This window comes from Macaca mulatta, chromosome 18, assembly GCF_049350105.2.
Source record: "Macaca mulatta isolate MMU2019108-1 chromosome 18, T2T-MMU8v2.0, whole genome shotgun sequence".
In the NCBI taxonomy this organism is placed as follows: Eukaryota; Metazoa; Chordata; class Mammalia; order Primates; family Cercopithecidae; genus Macaca; species Macaca mulatta.
Genome location: NC_133423.1, coordinates 25,743,559 through 25,766,370, shown reverse-complemented (window position 1 = coordinate 25,766,370; position 22,812 = coordinate 25,743,559). Strand labels below are relative to the sequence as shown.

At 39.4% G+C, this 22,812-nt stretch overlaps 1 protein-coding gene across 42 annotated transcripts in view; it reads right to left on the bottom strand.

The window, feature by feature from the left end:
- Positions 1-488: 488 nt before the first annotated feature.
- The window catches only part of TCF4 (transcription factor 4), a 363,540-nt gene continuing 341,216 nt past the window's right edge, over positions 489-22,812 (bottom strand). For 21 of the 42 annotated variants that reach the window (XM_015122035.3, XM_077975072.1, XM_015122036.3 and 18 more), the window contains 5 exons: positions 7,252-7,387; positions 5,224-5,386; positions 1,575-1,804; positions 947-1,087; positions 489-743 (listed from right to left, as the gene is read on the bottom strand). In XM_015122035.3, coding sequence (XP_014977521.1) covers positions 951-1,087; positions 1,575-1,804; positions 5,224-5,386; positions 7,252-7,387 — 666 coding nt within the window. In that variant the 3' untranslated portion in view covers positions 489-743; positions 947-950. The remainder of the gene's footprint in view (positions 744-946; positions 1,088-1,574; positions 1,805-5,223; positions 5,387-7,251; positions 7,388-22,812) is intronic. The other 21 variants (XM_077975074.1, XM_077975076.1, XM_077975073.1 and 18 more) reach the window with 1 other exon arrangement.

Sequence of the window (22,812 nt, the reverse complement as noted above, 5' to 3'; positions counted from 1 at the left end):
AAAAAGTTAATCAGTACTATTTTTTTACAGGAGAAAAAAGTCTGAAACAAATGAACAAAAGCTTACCATAGTCACTAAATTTTTAATATATATTTATATATATATTTATATATATATTTGTCATAGGTCTATAAGATCCATCTGTTCCTCCTACCCTAAGGAATGGCTAATGTCATCACTTCGTTGTCATCAGGACGTTTGCTGGTTTTGTTACTAGGGCAGCCGAGCTTCCCCTAATTCAATATCCAGTAATTATAAACACTAGCTGACTTGAATACCAACAAAAACGTTCATGTAGTTTTCTTCAGAAGTACACTTTTTCATTATTGCAAGTTTACAATTTTTTTTTTAAATTAAATATTTTTTTTCAGACTTACAAATTAATTATATTTTTTTTTTTTCCAAAAGAAGTTTAGGCACAAATGCATTGTTCCACAGTGTGGAAAGATTGCCGTTCAGTCTCTGGGCTGTGTCTCAGCCTGTACATACTGCTTTGCACATTCTGAATGATATGTTAAAGAAAGTCGTCCCTCAAGTTGCACTTTTTTCTTTCTTTTTTTTGTTTTTCTGTTTTTTGATAATTGGGAATGCTGAAACCTCTTGCGTCTGCGATTCATAACTACTCAGACTTGTCTTATATTACAAAAAAGGGGGTTAAGGAGAAGTGTTTATGTGGGTTTAAGATAATACAGCTGTTAAGGAAGTGGTCTCTTGTTTTAATGAAGCAATGTGGCAACTTGGACCTGAGAAAGGAAAAAAGAGAAAAAAAATTCATTAATATATTTGTAACAGAGGAAGTGTGCTGCTGCTTTTTTTTTTTTTTTTTTTTTAATTCTTTTTCCATGAAAGAAAGTATCTGTCAATTTGGGTAAAATTCACTTTTATAGCTGATACACTGGTGACAGTTACGAATGATCGGTTTCAGAAATGTTGAAAACAAACTTGCCCTTTTACATCTGTCCCATGTGATTCGATGCATCTCCCATTCCAGGGTGTGGGCCGGCCAAGGAGAGTGGGGGAGGCTCTGAGGACACCTTCTCTTCCTCCCTTCTTTTCAGACATGCAGCTTTCGGATTCAGATTCCTTTCTGTGGAGGATTAAAGCACAGGACCTTTGTTTAATGCTGAGGCTTCTGGCAGAGGGCAGCAATGCACTCTTCTTGCGTGTCTGACCTTTTTCTCAGTGTTTATATTACAGAACAAAAGGAACAGTTACTACGTACTGTGGCGATCCATTTGGTCAGTCACTAGTAAAAGCTGAACTGCATGTGAGTGTGTACAGCCACTTTACAGCAAGCAAAGGTTGGTAAAGCAAATAAACTAAGCTCCAATTACTGAAAGGATATAGGGAAAGTTGCAATATAATCTTAGTTATAAGAATCCTACAACTTAATTACAGGAGAAAGGGATGCTGCCTTACTTAAGGATTTAGACACAGTCTGCAATGGAAACAATTCTTTGGAATGACGCTTGAAGGTCTACTGTCTGCCACTGCTCAAGGCTGGCATGCCCATCTCAGCTTGTGCCTGCCACAAGCTCCTCATGAGTTCTGCAAGGAGGCCGGCCTGCACTGACCTCGGACTTGCTGCTCCAGACTGAGGATGACCGCCACCGCCTGGTGGAGGATCAGGAGCTTGGTCTGGGGCTTGTCACTCTTGAGGTGGAGCTGCACCATGCGGCCGAGCTCTTTGAAAGCCTCGTTGATGTCACGGACCCGCAGGCGCTCTCGGGCGTTGTTGGCCATTCTCCGCTCCTTCTCACGCTCCGCCTTCTGCTCCGGTGTCAGGTCCTCATCGTCATTATTGCTGTGGGACAAAAGGGATGCAACATTTTCTAATGGTGTGGGGAAAAAGAAGGTGTCTACATTGTTTTCTTCCAGAGTTTTCAGGGAACTTTTCCATCTTATGCCATGTCTTTGGCAGAATTTTTATATCCACTGGACCTTGCGACTTGGCTGTGACAGTTCACAATACACAAGATACTTGGTTTTCTCACAGACATTAAACCCAAACCAAACAGGTGAGAGTGACGTAGATTAAAGTTAGAGTGCGGAGTGTGCCCATACTGATACAGGGGGGCAGAAAGGAGAAACAAAGCTTTTTTTATTCAATGGGGTTACACTCTGCAAAGCAGGCGTTCACCAACTTACGCTTAGCATATGCTGCATAACCATGCTTCAAAAAGACTTTATGTTTATACTTCATTTTTTTAATATAGAGAAAACCTTTCATACCGTGACATCTGAAACCTAGGGGAAACAAGTAATTGAAAAATGATTTTGATAGGTCAAAAAAATACAAGGCAGCTTAACAGGAGTAAGAAGAAAGGCCTATATGTAAGACACCAGAGCAGTGGGAGTGAAGACAGTGAGGCTTTTTTCCAGGTATCCCCATTACCTTGCTTTGAAGGCCTGGTCAACCCACTATGTAATTCTCATTTTCTCTATGTATGAAATAAAAGGTTAGGAAAACATGACTTCCATGGTCTTTAATCTTATAGATGTTTATGATCCCCAGAACAAGTTTGGGAAACCTGAATTGATATCAGCCATACAAAACGATTAAAAAAACCAAACACCTACAGCTTATGAATGATATTGACCTCACTGTGAGTCAAAAATGAAGCCAGAAAGCTGGGTGCAGTGGCTCATGCCTGTAATCCCAGCCTGGACAATATAGTGAGACCTCTTCTCTATAAAAAATAAAAAAATTAGCTGGGCACAGCGATGCACACCTGTAGTCTCAGCTACTCAGGAGGCTGAGGTGGGAGGCTCACTTGAATCTAGTAGGTGGAGGCTGTAGTGAGCTGTGATAAGGCCACTGCACTCCAGCCTGGGCAACAGAGCCAGACTCTGTCTTTTACCAAACCAAAAAAAAAAAAAAAAAAAAAAAAGACAAACACTAATTTCTGATTGTGAAAACGAAAATATTCCATGATTCATAACAAAGACATGGCTGGGCCCAGAATAGTCTGAAAAGATAAGATTGGTTCTGTCCATTTCTGGGTGTCACAGTGACAAATTAGAAACTTCTGAATGGAAGGCAAAGAGGATGATGAACCACCTGGAAAGCATATCATATGAGGAAACCTTCATGGCAGCACGGCTCAAATATTCCAAGAGCTATCATGTAAAAAAGAGAGATGTGCACAATGTCTTGTCTCAAGAAGGCAGAACGGCATGTGCTACAAAGCTCCGAATGACTATTATGAATAAACGTAAGTGAGGATTTTCGGGGGGCTTATGAGAGATACAAAAAATGAAACAAACTTCACTGAACATCAGTAGACTTCCCATCACAAGAAACTCCATGGAAGTGACTAACAACCTACGGGGTAATTTCACACATCAGAAATGTTCACAGAATAAAGATGATTAATCACAACATTTTGGAGTTGGAAGATGTGGGAAATTATCTAGTCAATTCAATGTATACTTAATGAATGCTGGTTTAAAATTTATGACTCTGGTCTTCCATTTTGGAGAATCTCTGGGTAACTTCCAAGTGGCAATAAGGACCAACTACACTTGAGAAGCTCCAATCAACCAAAAGTGAGAGTGGTATTCCTGGGTTGCAAGTACACGTTACACATAAAGATGATGCACGAGTCAAGAACACTTGGGTGAAGGAGAAAAGTTAGGGGCAAGGAGGATGACACCACAGAAGGACGCTGTAAGACCAGGCTCCTCTCTCTCCATAGCATAAGTGCCTTTCCAGAAGGCACTGTCTGCCATGGGTGTGTATGGTAAACAGGCAACTCAACTGAATCCACTGGAAAAGGCCCTCTTTCTCTGCCTTCTACCGATCCCTTCTCTGCCCTCATCCCCGACTGCTGCCAGTGCCAAGGAAATCAAGTAACAATTAATTCACTCCTATATTCTACTATGCAAATAGGCTGTAAAAAGCAAAAGAAAACAGTCTCTGCCAGGCCTGTCCGGAAGCTAAGCATTTGGGTGATATTTTTATACATCCAACATGTGCCACACCTTACACAAAGGAGACTGGAAAATGGGAACTTTTCTTCCAAAGGTTTTCAGGCCAATAACCAATTAGAATTGGTTATTCACTTATAAACAAACTGGTTATGCAAATAAAACTGCCTAGATTTGAAAGGCACTGCCTTGTAATACAGTTTTGGAGGCATACAGAAGTAAGTGTCATAAGAGTGACCTTTTTAAATAAGAAGGTTCTCAACAGCGAGTGAAAATGTTGTTCTGAAACATCAAAGGATCCATTAACATGCATAAGTTTGGCCACAGTAAGTTAAATTACCAAGAACTGACTGGTCTAACACAGAAGTTATTAAAGGTATGAAATTCCCTCCTTGGGATTTCTTGCCAAAGTGGCCAAGAATCAGAAAACGATGAGGAAGGAAAGGGGTTATCTAGAAGCATTTGGCATTTTTAAACTTCTGGCAGAACATGGAATTCATCTAAGTAATTACGAAGGTAACGTGAAGAGGCAGCATGTTCTTAATTCACAAAAGATTCCAAATAGAACCTTGAGAACCACAGCCTTTAGATGGAAAGTTGTAGTCTTAGGACACTTGGTTGAATTTGTGAATAAAAACAACCCAAGGGAATTGAGGTAAACTACATGGTGCTAGTATTCAAACACCATCTGATTACCAGATTCAAGTTCAAGGAGATATAGATTCGAATTTAAAGATAGCAGATATTTAAGAAAACCAGACAGAAGCTATTTTCCTGCAGTTGTGTTTTCTGCAGAAAAGAGTGTCCAGGAGGAAAAATCATTAGCAATTTAGGTATTACTCATACACATCTGCATGTTTAGGATAAATCTAGGAAATCAGTATTTTCTCACTTTAGAGGTAAGAAAAGAGTTATAGTTGGCACATACATCAATTGAGTTTTTAACACGGCTACAATCTCTTTTTAGAAATATTATAGACACAACATTTCTGACCAAATTTGTAGAATAAGTATAGTTTTAAAAATAAACTGTACTTGAATCAGATACAAATTGTTTTCACTGTGTGTCATTAGCATTGGGTCCAGATTCATAAATGCCAAAACATTTTAGGCTCCACTAGAGTACAGGTATCTTAAACGATACTTTTCGTACTTCTAGAGTAGGCCTTTAATTTTCTTTTCAGCTGTAAATCTACCTGCCAGGAAAAAACTGAGTAGTTTCTTCCCGTTCTGTTCACTTCATCAAAGTCCAATAAAGGAATTAAATGAAGCGACAGTATTATATACTGTTACCTAGATCTTGACCTAGTAATTGATTTGATATCCTTCTTGTCGTCATCTAATTTCTTGTCCTCCGAAGATTTCGTGTCTTGCAGGTTCTCATCGCCCTCGTCGTCGGATTTGATCTCAGAGCTGCCAGAGGAGACACTCTGCCCCTGTAGTCCTGGTGGCATGCCTACAGAAAAAGAGGAATCAGGTGACATGTACACCAACATCTCACTGCCTGCCCACCAGATTGCAAGGCTGCCAGCAGACAATTCATACTGCTGAACTGTGATCCTTCTGTCACTTTTTTTTTTTTTCCTGCTATCTGTTGAAGTTTCAAAAAATGCACCTGCAGAAACAAGTTTTCCCTGCATTGGCTCTAAGGTTAAATTCTATTTTGCAATCTTTTGGAGTAGATGGTAATTTCACTGTCTACAAAACATCAACTTAATTGCAATGAAAATCATAATCATGAAAATCACACAGCCAATGTTCTGATTAAGAACCCAAGTAAATATCAGCTATTATATTGAGTTTCTTCCATATGCAATGATTTAATAGGAAAATGTCCTTAAAATATAATTCCCAGGGAGTATGCTAAATATGTGCAGTCAAGACTTCAATAGGTACCCTAATGATATTCTGAAATTAGGCTTCTCTTATTCTCAAGGAGTAATCAGCATTTTAAAATGGTACATATGGAAGGCAGTTTGCTACTCATTTTAGAAATTTCTAGCTTTATCATTGCTCAACTTTCCAAGTCACACTGCATTTTAAAACACGATCCTAATGTAATAAATTTTTTAAAGGTAGAACTGTATCTGTCAAGTATTCCCCCTTATTTGTAATCTGTGTATTCTAGAATCTTGCCACTCAAACTTTGGTCCATGTGGCCTCATCACCTGTGAGCCCATTAGAAATGGACAATCCCAGACCTACTGAAGCAGAATCTGCATTTTAACAAGATCCTCAGGTCGTGCTTATGTGCAGTCTGAGAAGTACAGATTTCGGACAAAGAGGACAAAACCCAAAGGCTCTTGATAAGAAAGGTCCTGGCCAGGTGCAGTGGCTCACGCCTGTAATCCCAGCACTTCGGGAGGCTGAGGCACATATATCACTTGAGGTCAGGAGTTCAAGACCAGCCTGGCCAACATGGTGAAACACTGTCTCTATTAAAAATATGAAAAATAGCCGGGCATGGTGATGCATGTCTGTAATCCAAGCTACCTGGGAGGCTGAGGCAGAACTGCCTGAACCTGGGAGGTGGAGGTTGCAGTGAGCTGAGATCGCACCACTGCACTCCAGCCTGGGCAACAGAGTGAAGCTCTGTCTCAAAAAAGTCCATAAAATCATACTATTCATATAAAATGGGCAGACATACCCATACATAAAATTGACACTCAGATCTGTACAATGTTGAACAGTTGAAAAAATGCCCACATGTATTCCTGTGGCAATGTTACCATTTTTGTATTAAACATGAAGGGACTAGAAGATGTTATCTAAGTGACTCCTAGTCAGCTGGCCAATAGCAGCCCAACTTCCTGGGGTCATGAAAAGCTGCTCACAGTCACTGCTATGAGGCAATCATTAGAGGGCTAGATGACTCAAGAACGAAAATCATGCAACTGCAACCAAGCTCCATTTGTAAAATGCACCTATATTTCCTTCCATCTGAAACAACAACAACAATTTCCTTCCTTCCTATTCATTTGGAAATATCATTTTCAGGCCACAACTAACCACATTAGAGGACCTGAATGAGAAAAATGTGGAAATAGCTAAAATAAAATTTCCTCTCATCAGTCTGTGGCCTCATTCCTGGCTGATAGAGGACCAGGATTTCAGAGGATGTTTGAGGAAAACAGTCCCTGGAGAAACATGATTAGCGGGCGAAGTTCTAAATACTTTCCCATTTCCTTACCATTTTTGTGCCCAATTGGATTCTTGGGTTTCTGCCAGTGCTTCTTGAGGGATGAACACCAAGAGGCTGGGTATCAATACAGGGCCTATTGTGAAAGTGAGGTCAGAAGTGCCCTGGTGAGGCCAACCTACCTCTGTAAGGGTCCTGGGGTGGGTTCAGGTCAGGGGAAGTCGCAGACTGGACAGGAAGCTGTGGGACTGGAACCTGGTTTGGCAGAAGAGAATGGCTGCCTCTCAGGGCCACACCATCTTCACGATGGGTCCCCACCTGAAAGGGGCGAGAGGAACCAGAGAGGTGAGCAGGAGCCAGAGGTGTGACTGCTATTTCCAGAGGCCACGAGGACCTGATGAAAGCAGGCTGGCTTTTCAAAAACCATACTCCCAAACGCATTTCACTAGAGGGCGCTGAAGGACCGCACATGCACCTATAGTTCCCGGCGAAAACACTTAACACTCAGTAAGACGCCGTGCTGTACATTCAGTGACAAATATGGCAGAGTAGCTCAGGCAGGTAAAACGTCAAATTGTCTCCCAGGGTGCTGCAGTGGAGCGCACTGATTCGTACCCATCTGTCTTCTATCATGTCCGCCAACAGATCTGACAATTATCTTAATGCCCATATGCTTAATTGTGGGCTTCTCAATTCCCCCATTGCTATCGGAAATCCTACAGGAATTTCAATTTGGCATTCGACTTTCATTTCAGGGGATAAGATTCTCAGGCCTGCCATTTTTTTTTTCCATAATGCCAGCTAAGCCTCTGACAGCGGAAGCTACAGCAGTATGGGACACAGCCTCTGCTTGGTACAAATATAATAAAATGTCACCTGGCTTTCCAAAACTGGCAGCCCATTCCAAATTAATGTTTACTGTATTTCATCAGCTGCTGAGTTTCAAATCCAAAGGGGGATGGTTTCTGCCAATGCCACCACACCGGAAAATGTACCAATAAAGGTTTTATTAAACACACCAGTAATGCCATCATTGCCATGCAAGGATGTTTGGACATTTTTCCATTTTTCCCCTCACTATTCTGATCCTAGAAAGACACCATATTGTAAATACTCTCGATGCTTCCAAAAATAAAATTATAGAGTACAGCATGATTACTTGATTAAAAAAATACTGCTGAGCTTTTTATTAACTACTGCTATCTACTCTAGGGTCCAGAGACACTGTACTTGCGGCACTGAGACAGCAACTGCCTACTTTATAGCATATGCCTTCAAGCAAAAACATTAAGCATTTATAAACTAAGAGGACAATGAGTAGTTCACATTTTCTTTTCTATTTCCAAGTATTTTCTTAGCCTATGGTTAAGTAAGCATTTACACAGGACGGTGAGTCTAAAACACAAAAAATTAACCATACATTTAGACTGCTATGAATCAGGTTTATTTTTTTCCAGTCAAAAATATGAAACCAGAAAGGAGAATCTTCACTCTTTTGTTACCAAAATATTTTAAAAGGGTATTTCCAAAGAATGCATCAATAATAAGAATCTGAACCAACAACAATCAAATTCATAGGACCTAATAAACACATGCTATTTAAAGGCAGGTATGTATTGTAAGTATCGCCTACAATATTTTGCTTTTTACTGAAAATATATTTAAGTAAGTGATCCTGAAATATGCCATTTTTATATTCATGTGTACGTGCGTGTGGTGTGTGTGTGTGTATATATGCACTCCAAAATATTTTTTTAAATTTTGGGTGGAAAGGATCACATAAATCATAAATCATATTGTTTGGATTCAAAATACAGCAAGAATAGGAAAAGACTTGAGGCTTATGAGCATCAGGAAGTATCAATAAGTGTTTCAGCAGAGAGAGGTGGGAAGTCCAGCACTGCTGCCCGGTGCCTGTGTCGCAATACAGAACTTTCTGAATGGTGGTTATGTGGCCTCTATGGGGTGCTTCAAATGTACTGAGACTGGTATCTCCCAAAGCAGCCCATTCCATTTTTACCACAAATTGGCCTCTTTGTAGATTTCACTCACTGATCCTAGAGCTCTATGGCATTAAGTACAGACCTTTTTTCAAAAAAAACATATTCAACCCTGTTGCCTGCCACACCACTCCTTTTCTCTGTGACTGAAGTCTGCTTCAGTCTACAGGCAGACCACGCCCACCTGCTCCTGCAACCATTTGTAACTGACTCTCCTATATATTTTAATTTTTATTCAGAAGAGTGATAGCTATTTTCCATTGAGGTTTTGATTTGCTGTTTTTATACTCCTGCATTAGAAAATGGATTCAATCAATGATTATCCTTTCAATCTAAGATGTCAACTTGTAAGCATGAATTTTTACAGGCCTTGATAAAATGGTGGCTCTTTATGTCTGTCAATCAATATCTAAATAATTCTTTGTGCTGATTCATATTTATTTATGTTCCCAATGGATGTAATTTCTTGAATTTCCACAAAGGATGACTCTAAGTCAAAATCACTGAAAGTAACCACAGATTTGAGCATAGAGGAGAAGTATACTCCTATTTCAGAATCATTAACACTCTCAAGACTTATTTGCAAGCATCTGTGACATATCTTAAGGTTAATGTTTTGCTTTTTACTTAAAATATATTCAGTTATTGATCTTGAAATGTTTTTCCTCTAGATCACATTGAGGTAAGTTCTTAAAAGAGGAAAAGAGAACCCACGGAATCATACATGACAACTGGTATATAACAGGTACATAATAACTGCAGACAGAATCGTGTGTTTTGACCGAAAATACTTGCATGTTATATAGAAAGAATAGCCTGTGTAGTTCAAGAACACTCAAAACTCAGGCTATCTTCACTTACGGTGATCTTTGTCTCTGTTTTGTTAAAATCTATTTAATTTTAAATCTTTCTTCTATACAATGACTGTAAACTCTTAAATATTATAAATATATTTGAGGATATAGTTGTTCCAACTACATTTTTGTTTGGATTTTAGGCCCATATGTTACCTAACTCCATCTATTTTCTATAGATCATGTTAGATCATCTCAATATCAATCATTTTCCATAAAGAATGATAGAGACAAAGTTGTTCTGATGCTTTTGTTTTTTAAAATTTAAATTTTTTTTTTTTTTTTTTTTTTTGGAGACAGTCTCGCGCTCTGTCGTCCAGGCTGGAGCCTCTGCCTCCCAGGTTCAAGCGATTCTCCTGCCTTAGCCTCCCAAATAACTGGAATTACAGGTGCCCACCACCACACCCGGCTAATTTGTCGTGATGTTTTAAGACTTCCCTTGTAACTGTGTCTATTCCAGGTCATGTGAATGACCTCGGATAGGTCCAGAGCCATGTAATAATGAGCTTGATCTCCAGGATAGGATCAATTCCATTGCCCGTGGCTGTGGAATGGTATTCCAATTTGAAGAATTGGCTTGGCTTTGCTTGTTTCCTTGGCCACAGATGCCATGTTCTAACCCTGTTTACTTCTCTTTCAGAAACATTATTTCTGGTCACATGAGAGACAAGGGAAGAAACACGGTGGATGGTCAGCACAAATCCATCACTAGAATAACACAGAAATAGATGGAGAAACCCACACTGTTCTCTGTATATACAAGGGTCAGGGATTGTCCACTGGCATTAAGGTGGCCCATTCATAGGATGACCCATGTCTGCTTCAAATTGAGCTGGGCCATCCAATGATCTTGGAATTCTGAACTTCAATACGTCACAATGTGACTAGGAAAAAGGAGATTCCTGCAAATCAATTCTAAGAATGACATTTGGTCCCTATTTTTAGAAAATCTGTACTTCGTTAAAGCCCTATTTTGATAACCTTTTCATAGAGATAACAGTAGTCTAAAGTTAAAAGCCAGCTTATGAAAAGTTAATTAACACTCATTGTAAATGTGAATCTTTCCATAGTCATGTATAATGCAGTTTTAGTGACAGCTATGCTAAAAGAAGTGAAATTTTAAAATTATTCAATGATTATTCATTGATTGATCAGAGCATGCATTCAACAAACATTTTCTAATCTAGCCCATGCCTGTCACTTTGTGAGACACTGGGGACAGAATGAGAAATAACTCAGATGTGGTCCTGGTTTTTGTGGAACTCATAATGATTCTTGGGCGGATTTTTGTACACTGATCAATTTAGTGGGGGCAGTTTTAATAGTAAGGAAGAGAAACCTATTTGAGATTGTTCAAATAAAAGGAGATTTATCACAAAGAGTTTTCTGTAGCTTAGGTTTTAGACTCAGAGAGCTCTTGGGAACCGAATGACACTCCTTGCCTCTGCTGGGCTATTCAGCCTCTCTCCTCTCTCTGGGGGCACCACTGCTTCTCTTCGGCTTCTGCTCTCTCATGAGGACATATTGGACTCATTCTTCATGATACCTCGTGGTGCATTCCTTCTGGTTCTGTACCTGCTGCTGATTTCCTCTTTGTCTTCGTATTTCTAAGCTTAGAATGCCAAGATCATTGGATGGCCCAGCTCACTTTGAAGCAGACATAGGTCATCCTATGAATGGGCCACCTTAATGACAGACATTTTCCTGGTCCAGAGAGCTACAAAGGAGGAAGGGGAGACAAGATCATGTAGTCCAAACACAGCCAGCTTGGCCTGTCCCGTCCACATTTTGGCTGGTACGTGTAGCTGTAAATATCTGAGTTACACTGTATATTAGGTCAAATTATACTCAAATTCCAACACATCTATTTAAATTCTCCTGTGTGAATTTGTCATTGGATATAATTAAATGTCATTAGATATGCAATAATTATTTTGAATCATGTAAGCACCATATAATTTTAAATAACCTTAGTTTCCAAGAAAGGGCTTGATAAACTGATAGAAGCACTTTTAAATCATAGAACTTAGACATCAAGGGCTTAGAGGACCTTCGTTATATATCAGTTAGGTCAGACTCTTCATTTTACAAAGAAAGCTAAGGTCAAGAATGGTGAAGTGACTTAAGATCTAACTTTAGATGTTTAGTTAGAGATCTAAAACAGATTTTGAACTCAGAAAACTTACAACACTGAACAATTATATAGGAGAGGGGAGCAGAGTTAGGGGGCAAGAGGGGTTTATTTCCCAGAGCTTTTGTTTTAAAACAGCGCACGTGTGTGTGTGTGTGTGTGTTATGTCCATACATGCACATACACACCTAAGTACAAGCATATGACATACATATATATACATACATATACAGATATAGGAAAATCATTTCCATTTTCTTTATTGTAGGGGGGAAATCATAGCTCATTAACTCAGGCCAAGGCCAAGATGTCTAACTAAATTATAAAATTTAATATTTGCCACGATCCCTCCAACATAAACAGATTTAAAAGACATGCAGATTCAAATTAGGTGGTTGTTGGCAAGGCTGTTTTTATATGGAGATGCATTCAGCATTGTGGTAAATATCCTTGTCCTTATCCTCTAGCTAACAACAAACACCACAAACAAAAAAGACATTCAATATTTTTGCTCTCTTTGTTTCCAGGGAGTATTGTGAAAGTAATTATTCTGTTGTATTTAAGAGGCCTATTTCATGGATGGGAAAATGTATTAAATTTCATTTGGCAGTTATTCAATCCTAGTTAATGTTATCTCCAGAGATAACTGCTTCAAAACAGGCTTTCAGACCCCAGTCACTTCTGTTCTACCATAATCCTTCTAAAAGAGCATAGAATGGGAACTTTAGGAAACTTGTCACAGTTTCTAGACCAAGTGATAACGACACAAAGCTGGATATACTATTATAAACATTTTGGTACATCAAAATTAAAGTTTGCTGTTAATGACATCTGGTTTCCAATTTTGGACATAGGTTTTTTTGTTTGTTTGTTTTTAGAAAGAAGAACAACAAAATGGGACAAAGACAGAAGTCCTGGTAACTGTGACTTACTGTTACTTTTCGCTCTTGTTTTTCCATTAACACAAAAGAAAAGCTGATGTGTTTTCACTGTAATTAGAAACCCATTGATACAGAAAACAGTTTTGGTGTCTGAACTGTAATCTCCCCATGAAATATCAATTATACATGACAGTTGTAGAGTACTAGATTTCAGTTACAATTATCTTGCCAGACCTCTGTCATATTAGAGGAAAGCAAACTTATTTTCTCAAAAGTGCAAAACACCATTTAGTACAAAAGTGCATCTTTTAAAGAGGTGGGAGGCGGCCATGCAAACTTCTTTAATGGCTCACAGATGGGAACTTGGAAGTTCATGGAATGGCGGCAGTAGACAGATACTGTGAGGAACAACACTAGAGGCACAGAGGCTCTGCAGGAAACAAGACCTACCTCTAATAACCACCTGTTGTGGGAGAAAGAGCTCACATCTGGGACACTCCAACCACAAACATAATTTCCATATTTCTCAGTTTAAAAAATTATCAGATTGTTTTTCTTTAGTACACGTGATTAAACCTTTAAGAGACTTTTCATTTACAGCAGATCTGGATTCAATTCTTTTGTTTGGATTTTTATTTGATTCTTAACATGTTTGTTGGGAGAAGATTTCATAACTGTCTTGAGAACACCTACATTGTTTTCCAGAAACATCATAGCTTCACTTATGTTCTGTATGAAATGTAAGGTAATTCCTTATTGTGTAATTCTTGGAGATTTATTTAGTATTTATTCTCCAGATAGTAAAATAATTTTCAAGAGGATTTAAACATGAGCTAAATGATCCTGACCTTGGCAGTTCTTGCCTATCATGCGATCGGCTGGGCTGAAACTCCCCTGGATGTTCACCAAAATGGTTAAATGAATGATTCTGTGATATAGTTCAAGAAATGCAAATGGATGTGAGCCGACCTCAGTTCATCTTTCTTGTAGTAACTCATACGTTCCATCTATTAAAACTGTTTCATTTATCTTTTCTGTATCTCCACCCCACGCCCTCAATTCTCAACATCATTTTCCTATAGTGGAAACCATAACTGGATGGAGCTCACCTAGGGGGACAGTGGCAGGAGATTAACAGAGCCCATTCCTCTATGTCTTCCTTGCTCCACGTAGCAGGCTAGTAAGTAGGTGGTATGGAACTAAAGTTAATCCATCCTAGTGAACCAAACATATCTAGCACAGAGAGTATGGGGAAGTCTAGCAATTATGTGTAAACAGCTTCTGTTTAAAGGAAAAGACAACTGGACACTTGATTTACACTTGGAATTCTGAATGCCTGAAGTGCAAGCATACCTGTGAGAGTGCACAGTCATGCTGCTCACCTCCACACACTTTTTAGCCAGTCCAGGTGACCCATACCTAAGGATCCCTAGGGATTTACCATTACCAACTGGCCTTTATTTTTTAAATGCTTTTCTTGTTATTTAAGTAACACATGCTTATTGTAATATATTTGGAAAGAGAGCAGAAGTGTAAAGAAGTTCACCTAAACTAATGAATCATTTCTTCCCCATCACTTTCTAAATACTCATCTTTTAAATGCAATATTCTCTCTCCATCAGTTGATCCCTTGCAATATTAAGGCTTCAGCCTGGCTCTTGCCTGCTGCATGGATTCAGTCTAAGAGGTCCACCTTGTGCCAATGCATCCTTCACCTAGACTCCTAGGACCAATGCAGTTCCCTCCTATTTTTATATTCCTCACTATCAATGTTCAATTACCTACGCATGGCCTCTCATCTGCTGGGTTGATGCCCACATCACTAAGGCTTGAGCAAAGCCCTCCCTGCTCTGTCTGCTGGGCTGGTTTTTTTCCCAACTCACCAACTGCTTCTCTTTTATTAAAGCTCCACAGATCCCCTTACTCTCTGACCCTTCTGGGCTGAGTGGTTCTCCAGAAATCTCTACTTTCTTGTCACCTCACTAAGCTCACTATGCATTACAGACACCACCCTTAAAACACATTCAAGGTCATTGTTGAATGGTGCAGGGCATAAACTTCAATAAGTTTGTTTTGCTGCCATTTGTGAAGCCTATACTTGTCTCCATTTGTGAGCATCCCATCTCAAGGACAGGAACTGCACAGGTCACTGCACAGGAGTGCAATAGTACAATGTGCAATTAGATGCTTAGTAAATTATGACACACATTTTATGGATCTGTGAGACTATGTCTGAAATCTAAGGCCTTTGATATTGTCAAATATACATTTAGCATGTTTCTATCAAATAATAAACATTTCACTTAATTTGACAAGCACCTTATGAAAGTGTACTATATGGAAGACACTACATGGGCATTTGCAGGGAAAAATAATAAAAGACAGACACGTCTATGACTTTGCAGGCACTGATTTTTTTTTTTTTCTTTTTTAAGATGGAGTCTTGCTTTGTCACCCAGAAAGGAGTGCAGTGGCATGATCTTGGCTCACTGCAACCTCCGCCTCCTGGGTTCAAGAGATTCTCCTGCCTCAGCCTCCCCAGTAGCTGGGATTACAGGCATGTATCATCACGCCCAGCTAATTTTTGTATTTTTAGTAGAGGCGGGGTTTCACCATGTTGGCCAGGTTGGTCTCGAACTCCTGAACTTGTGATCCTCCCACCTCGGCCTCCCAAAGTGCTGGGATTATAGGCGTGAACCACTGCGCCTGGCCCAGACACTGAAATTTTAATGGTGGGATAATATAATTACTATACAAGGCAAAATACGATGAATGTCATAAAAGAGTACAAGGTCATGTAGGGTTTTAAAAAATGATGAAGTCATACCCATTTGGGAAACCAGGGACTACTTGAAGAAGAACATGGTATTTTAGGCAGGTTTTGAGTAGATGGGTAGAATTTTGATACAGCTTATCCAAATATATTTTTTAAGAGCTGATGCTTAACACAATTAAATAACATCCCAACCTTAAGTGAAAATTTCATTTTACATCAATAAGTGGCATGATTTAGATACTGGGTATGTGTGAAGAAGCAAGCAGCAAAGGACTGTGTGTTAACATGTGTTTTCATATTGTCAGACTACATATTTCTGACAAAAAGCAGATTTTTGTAAAGCCCTTTGTGAAGCTCAATGGCTTTGCTACAAAGTGAACAACACAGGGCATTTTGGACACAAATGATACCTCACTGTATGTGTGTATTATTGGCCCAAATGATTCACTCTTATTTAATTGCCATGAAGTCTTTCATCTCCCAGCTATACAATAATAGTTTCCATATGACTAGTGGCTCTGCTATAAATAAGATCAAAAGCAGAAGAAAGGATTTAATAAAAGAAAATGACATTAAGAGTAGCATTAAATCAGGGGGAAAATACCAATATCTAACTCTTTTTTTTTTTTTTTTTTGAGAATAAAGCACCCAGAGTACTAAGTAGCTTCCTCAATATCTCATGAAAGGTCTTTTTACAAGCAGTAGGTATATGCAGAACCCATCGTGTGCACGTTAGAGTGGCAATGATTAAGTTGTGAGGGTGTGTGAGAGGTAGAAGGCAGAGTGTCCCATTTAGAGTCAGGTAGGAGAACAGGTAATAGACCAAACGGCTAATTTCACATGGTAAAGAATACAACTGCAATGTGTCAATGGCAAACGTCCACCCATTTCTCTGCCCTTTTCTGTTCTATTTGATGGAGAAAGACTTTTTGGTAATCCAGAGTTTTTCAGAGAATCATAACATTGCTCAATGCCTGTACATGAGTTCTGAGAAAGGAAGTTTTTTTTGGCAAGGCACGGTGACTTGATATGAAAAGCCAACTTCCCAAACAAATTTTCTTCTAGTTCTTAAAAAAAAAATACAATGTTAATCTCTATTCCTGACTGGATAAACAGCTGCTAATAACCTCCAGCTCCCAGGGGAGGAGGCTTATTTCCTTTCATCTTCAGACTGGTGGATACCTGACGTGCACTGGCCTTTAGTGGTTCCACATGCTTTTTGCTTTGCTTTTTTTCCAAACTGCTTCAATATGGGTCTTGCCAAGTTGGGTCTCTTTTCCCCCTTTCCCTTCAATTGCATCCAAAACCTTGGAAGATATAGTCAGTTATGGTACTGCTTATTTGAAATAGTAGTTCTTTTACTGTTGGTGTGTTTAAAGAGAAAATTCAAACACTTATCATCTCCCAAGGAGACTAGAGCCTTGGGCTCTTGTATCTTGAAGCCCTGTGAGAAAAATGACCATTTTAGTTCCTTTCATACTGAGCTAATTATTCATTTGAGGGCTGGCTTTCAAAACTACTCAATTTCTAGTAGTATTGCTTGTGCACTTACTTATAATACTTATAGCTGTGTCCTAAATAAAGGAGCAAACTTCAACACTTTTTCTTCTAATAGGAAGTGCCCTGCAGAAGATTCCAGAGCCAGCCGGCCCCTGGAGTCTTTCTCACTTGCTCTTAAGCACCTGCTTTAATGGTGACCTCAGTTCTATATCTCAAGATTTAGACATTTTGCAAAACAGCTTTTTAAACAAAAACCAGCTGTTTCCCATCTAGACTACAGGGGGAAAATTTTGGGCAGCTTACAGAAACATTACCCAGAGACTACCATTCTCCAATAACTTTCACACACTTCCAGCTCCAAAAGAGACCCGTCCGTGTGCAGAAGCCACAGAGAAGGCAAATGTGAAATTAAAATGTGGAAACTCAATACCGTGGTTTTTGACAATGTGTCCAATTAACTGCTTTAAAATGAATGTGGCTATTGTATCAGGACAATGTTCCCCCAAAGATGTCATTTAACTAATATTGGACAGATCTTTTGGTTAAACTCAACTTTATAGTTCTAAGATGATTTATGGATATAGAGGAAGCTATAATTATGCATAACTGTGAATGTCAACCAATTAGGTAGAACCCTCACATTACAGAACATGTAATGCTACAGCTTTTTTTCAGTTCTCCCTCCTAAAGCTGCTTTGCCTAAACCCTCTTCTTACTATGAACCCATTTTCAACTTCTGTTTTCTAAGCAATTAAGATACTTTTGATTTGAAAAATTTACAGCCACAATAAAAGTTAAAATAACACAACGACCATGGAATGTGAAAAAATATAAAATGGCCAAGGCCTAATCTTGGCTTTCAAACGGTGCCAAGTTGCTCCAGTATTTTCTGTTTTGGTATGAATGACATAACTGAATTACTTCATGAGTTGCTACTTTAATTCCTAAGGGTGGAAAATTCCATGAGTTAACTTAATTTGGATGTAAAAAATATACATGAAAGCTCACTCTTCCTGTGGACTCTCATGTGAAATATTCGAGCCAATTGCTGGAGCGGCTGTGCTGTGGAGGGGCTTTTCCCCCAGGGCAGCCCTGGCTGGCAAGCTGCAAGGGCTGGTATCATCAGGCAATTTTCTTATTTCCATTTGGATGCATGAGCCTTTATTTTCTGTTTTTGTTTTTAAATCATGTTTATTATATGGCTCTGCAACACCTTTTCTATCCTGTCTCTAAGTGTTGAAATTCTATGTGGACTTGAATATGAGCTCAATGGCGTCTTCTCCGGGAAGCGTTTCCTAGCAGTCTGAATCGCTTCTTAGGTCATTTCATAATTCTACCTTGCATTATAGTTAGACCCATATTTGTATTATCACCTACCAGGATAAAAGGCCTGTAAGATCAGATACTTTCTTTTACACGTTTATGAATCCCCAAAAGCATCTGAAGCACAGCAGATGCAGAAGGGCTGAATGAACATATGTGTATTTTCTAATATATACAATATATACTTTTCCCTCCAGAAAATCTGCTTTCTTGAGAAAATAAGAGTAATATTACATTTTTTTAAATGCACAGTTGTGCCTATTCCAAATTATGGATAGTTTAAGATTATGTCCTTGTAACAGTTCATTTAAAAAATGATGATTACTGTGCTATTAAAAGTGTCTGCCTGCTTTTGCCTCCAAAATTTAAGAAGAAAACCATGTAAAGATTTAAGAATATCATGAGGTTATAGGGTCTATTTTAAATATACGTGTGTGTGTGTGTCCTTTACATTATAAAACTGGGAAAGCCAATAAGGTTTCTGTTTTTGATTTATTTAAAATTCATAGCTCCAAGATGCAAAACACTAGAGAATTAGGATTTGTTTGTCCTAGGTGCAGAGAAAGCAGGGTTTTGAGGTAAACATTCAATGCCAGACTGTCTGTTTCAACATCATAGGGTCTGAATTTGAGTAAAATATGTATTGATGTGGAAAGAAGGGGAAATACCTAAGGTGACCAACTGCATTCACATATGGGCATGCACAGTGTCCTAATCACTTTTCTTAGGGCTTGCTGAATAGAGCTTAAAGGATCTCACCTCTATTGCTATATGCAGAATCTTTTGACTTTTCTTTAAATTAATATAGAAATATCAAATGGTGAGCTCAAGGATTCTGCAGCTGTTATCACTAATCCATGGTTAAAAGAATTTCTTCAAGTTCTTTTTCCCTTCTGTCCTTTTTCCCTTTTCAGTTTTTTAAAAATAAAGTATGATACTGATAAAGATCAAAACTTTCAGTTGAGCTTGCTAATCTGCTCTCCGAAATACCTGACAGTTGTGGAGATTAGGAGAGATGACAGAACACCAGAGAAGGCAAATATCCTAATTTAAAGAAAAACAAGATAGTAGCTATTGAAAGATGATGTTGACCACCAATAGCTTGGGTGAAATTCTGTAACAGGCTATTTAGAAAATAGTTTTGAAAGTGCTCTGAAACAGAGGAATGGCCTCTCAAACTCAGTCTGTTTCCATCAGAGCAAGGCCTTCTGGACAAGACTCATTTCCTGCTTCACAGTGAGTGCTGCACGCCTGGCTTCTGGGACAACGCTACAGACACAATGAGAAAAGGTTGGCCACACAGTGTAGAAGGAGGGAGACAGGACCAGCTGAGATTAAACTAAGGACAGAAGACAGCACATGTGTAGAAAGAATGTCTGTAACACTGAGCCTCATGGCCTTCTGGTCAATTCCCTCCCCTGAAAATATTTTTATTGGTGGCTTTGATGTGGGCATTAGTCACACCCATCACATCTGCCAGCAACAGAGATGGCAGAGTATGTGACTGAATGAGGACTTCAGGGAAACTATTAAACAGGAATCAGACTGAGGCTACAATATAACATTCAATGAGGTTTCATGAAGTTTTGTACAAACACAACAAAAAGTACACAATGAGACTGGGGAGATATGTGGCTTATGGACTTCAGCTGATTACAAATTGAACATATGTCAGCAGGACAATGAAAGCATCAAACACAGCAAAACAGAATTTTGTTAGGTGGCCCTAATGAAGATACAAGGTACTGAATGGGGGAGGAGACAGATCCATCCTAGTCCACTTCATCCTTCCTTAAGCACTGTGTTCAGTTTTCAATTCCACACACTTTAAAAGGTTCTTGTGGAGAAATAGGCATCCTTGCTAAACTAGGGAGAATGCACTGGGAAGCGATGGAGTTCATGACAGGGAGTCTGAACTTTTTTTCAGGTTAAACGTTTGAAGATACTGATGTTTCCTCTAGAGGAAAAAAACACTGAGTAGACTGTCTTCAAATAACTGAGCTTCTCAAGCGCTTGTTGGACTTGACTTGCAGGCAATTCTATTGGGCAGAAACATAAGGACTGCAGAAAAAAGCAAATCTGGGCTGGACCTAGGAAGAACTTTCAAACATTTGACGAAAATGGACTTTGGGGGCATTTGGAGCACCCTTGAAGGAAGGAGGTTGATCAAGGCTTGTTGACTGCTGGGCAGGGAATCTGTAGGAGGATTTCGGTAGAGATAATCTCTTAAATTCCCTGGGAGTCCATGGGAATAACTGCTTAGAAATGAAGTATGCACTCAAATAGACATAGAACTTTATGGAATCAAAACCTATGAAAGGCCAAAAGGAGCAAGACTGAAGATGCTGATGCCTCTGTTGATCATATCTTTGTTGAAGAGGTCCACACAGAAACAGAATTTTCTGAATCCTGCTGCTCCCATGACTACATACCAGTAAATGCCACATCACATCAATGCCCACTACCCTTCTTTTTGCCAAATATTATTGGCAGAGCTAAAGAGCAACTCATTGCAGGCAGCCTACGGCCAACTAAAGAGTTTTCTTGGATTTCATTAGTTAAGTCAGAGTAACAGAATGGTTTCTAATATCTACCACTCACAGTTGTGAAATGGTTATGATATTAGGGTAAAGAGGAAGTCGGCTGAGCAGTGTAGGATATAGCACAAGGAGTCCTGGTCTGCTTGCTGTTTTGTCTGGTTTCCTTTTTTGTGTGTACGGCAGGGTCTCGCTCTGTTGCCCAGGCTGGAGTGCAGTGGTACAGTCTTGGTTCACTGCAACCTCTGCCTCCAGGGTTCAAGCAGTTCTCCTGCCTCAGCCTCCTGAGCAGCTGGGATTACAGGTGTGTGCCACCATGCCTGGCTAATTTTTGTATTTTTGGTAGAGACAGGGTTTTAGCATGTTGGCCAGGCTGGTCTCGAACTCCTGACCTCAAGTGATCCACCTCCCTCGGCCTCCTAAAGTGCTGGGATTATAGGCGTGAGCCACGTGTCCAGCCTCTTTTGTCTGGTTTCTAATCCTACTAGTGAGTACCCATGGTTTGGTCACTTCCCCTTCCTAGGCCTCAGTCTTCAAAAGAAGGGCAATGGGTTAAGTGATTTCCAGGGCACTTTTAGAATCTAAAATTCAGTGGTCTGAGCTCTTAACTGTACAAGGAAAACTACTTGAAGTTGTTTGTCCTATGAAGCCCTGAGAGGTAAAAGCTCTCATGTATTTAAGGTCAGTTCAATAAAAAGATACTACCTTGCCTAAGGAATGCTCTTTTGAGAGACTGCGTTTAATCCAAAGTAAAACTAAAATTGTTACTGAAAAGAGGAAAACTGGGCTAAGATCCACTTTTATTGGTGGTTTCTGAAATGGGTTCCATACTCTCCACCTGCAGGACTCTGGAGGATGCTGTGGAGGACAGGTGTGTGGGGTGAGTTGCACGTGACTCCCCCATCCCTAAGTCAACTGGAAGAGTTTCTCACAGGAGATGACCACTCGTCTACCAAACAACCATGTGATCTTTCACTACTGGATAGGAGTCGGGCCCCTGGTCTTTTAGACGGCATAGCAGACTGGCAAGGAGCACTCTGCTTAAACACACATCTTTTCCTACTAGTCTGCGAATTCCTTGAGAGCACAGAGCCTACACTTGGTAACCACGGATAAATGTTATTGGAATGAATAAACAGACTTTAAACAAAAAGGACCTGAGAGCTACACTAATGCGATATATGAATAGTAGAGGGGATTTTTAGCTCAATGATCCCATCATTGCTGACTCTATCAACAAATAAACAGGAACACATAGAGTCACATAAAGACAAGTTTGATGTGGGTTTTGTTCTTATTCAGTTAAAAAAGAAGTTAGGTCATTTGAAAGGCTTCTTTTCAGGTCTCATCTGTGGATCTGAATACTGAATGAATAACAGAGAGAATTATATCTGGAAAATTGCCCTTTCCATAATTTATAAGAAATCTAATCATTTAATATCAGGATTAATCATGGAGGTCTCTGAGGCAGAGAGGGAATCATACTTGATAAGAGTTTCTAACTAGGGTATTGAAGACCTGGCTATTTCCTTATTCTCCCACATTCAGAGATTTCTGCTTTAATTTTGGAAGAAAAGTGGGTAGTTATAGTAGGAAAAATAATTTGATAACTTAAAATTTGCTACCTCAAGGACCCTGGTAGGGAGAGTTCACACCTCTGAGGCACTCAGCACAAACATGTTGGTTTAAGAATAAGTGGAGAGACAATGTGAGTTTTAATCCAAGCATGCCACCACATTGG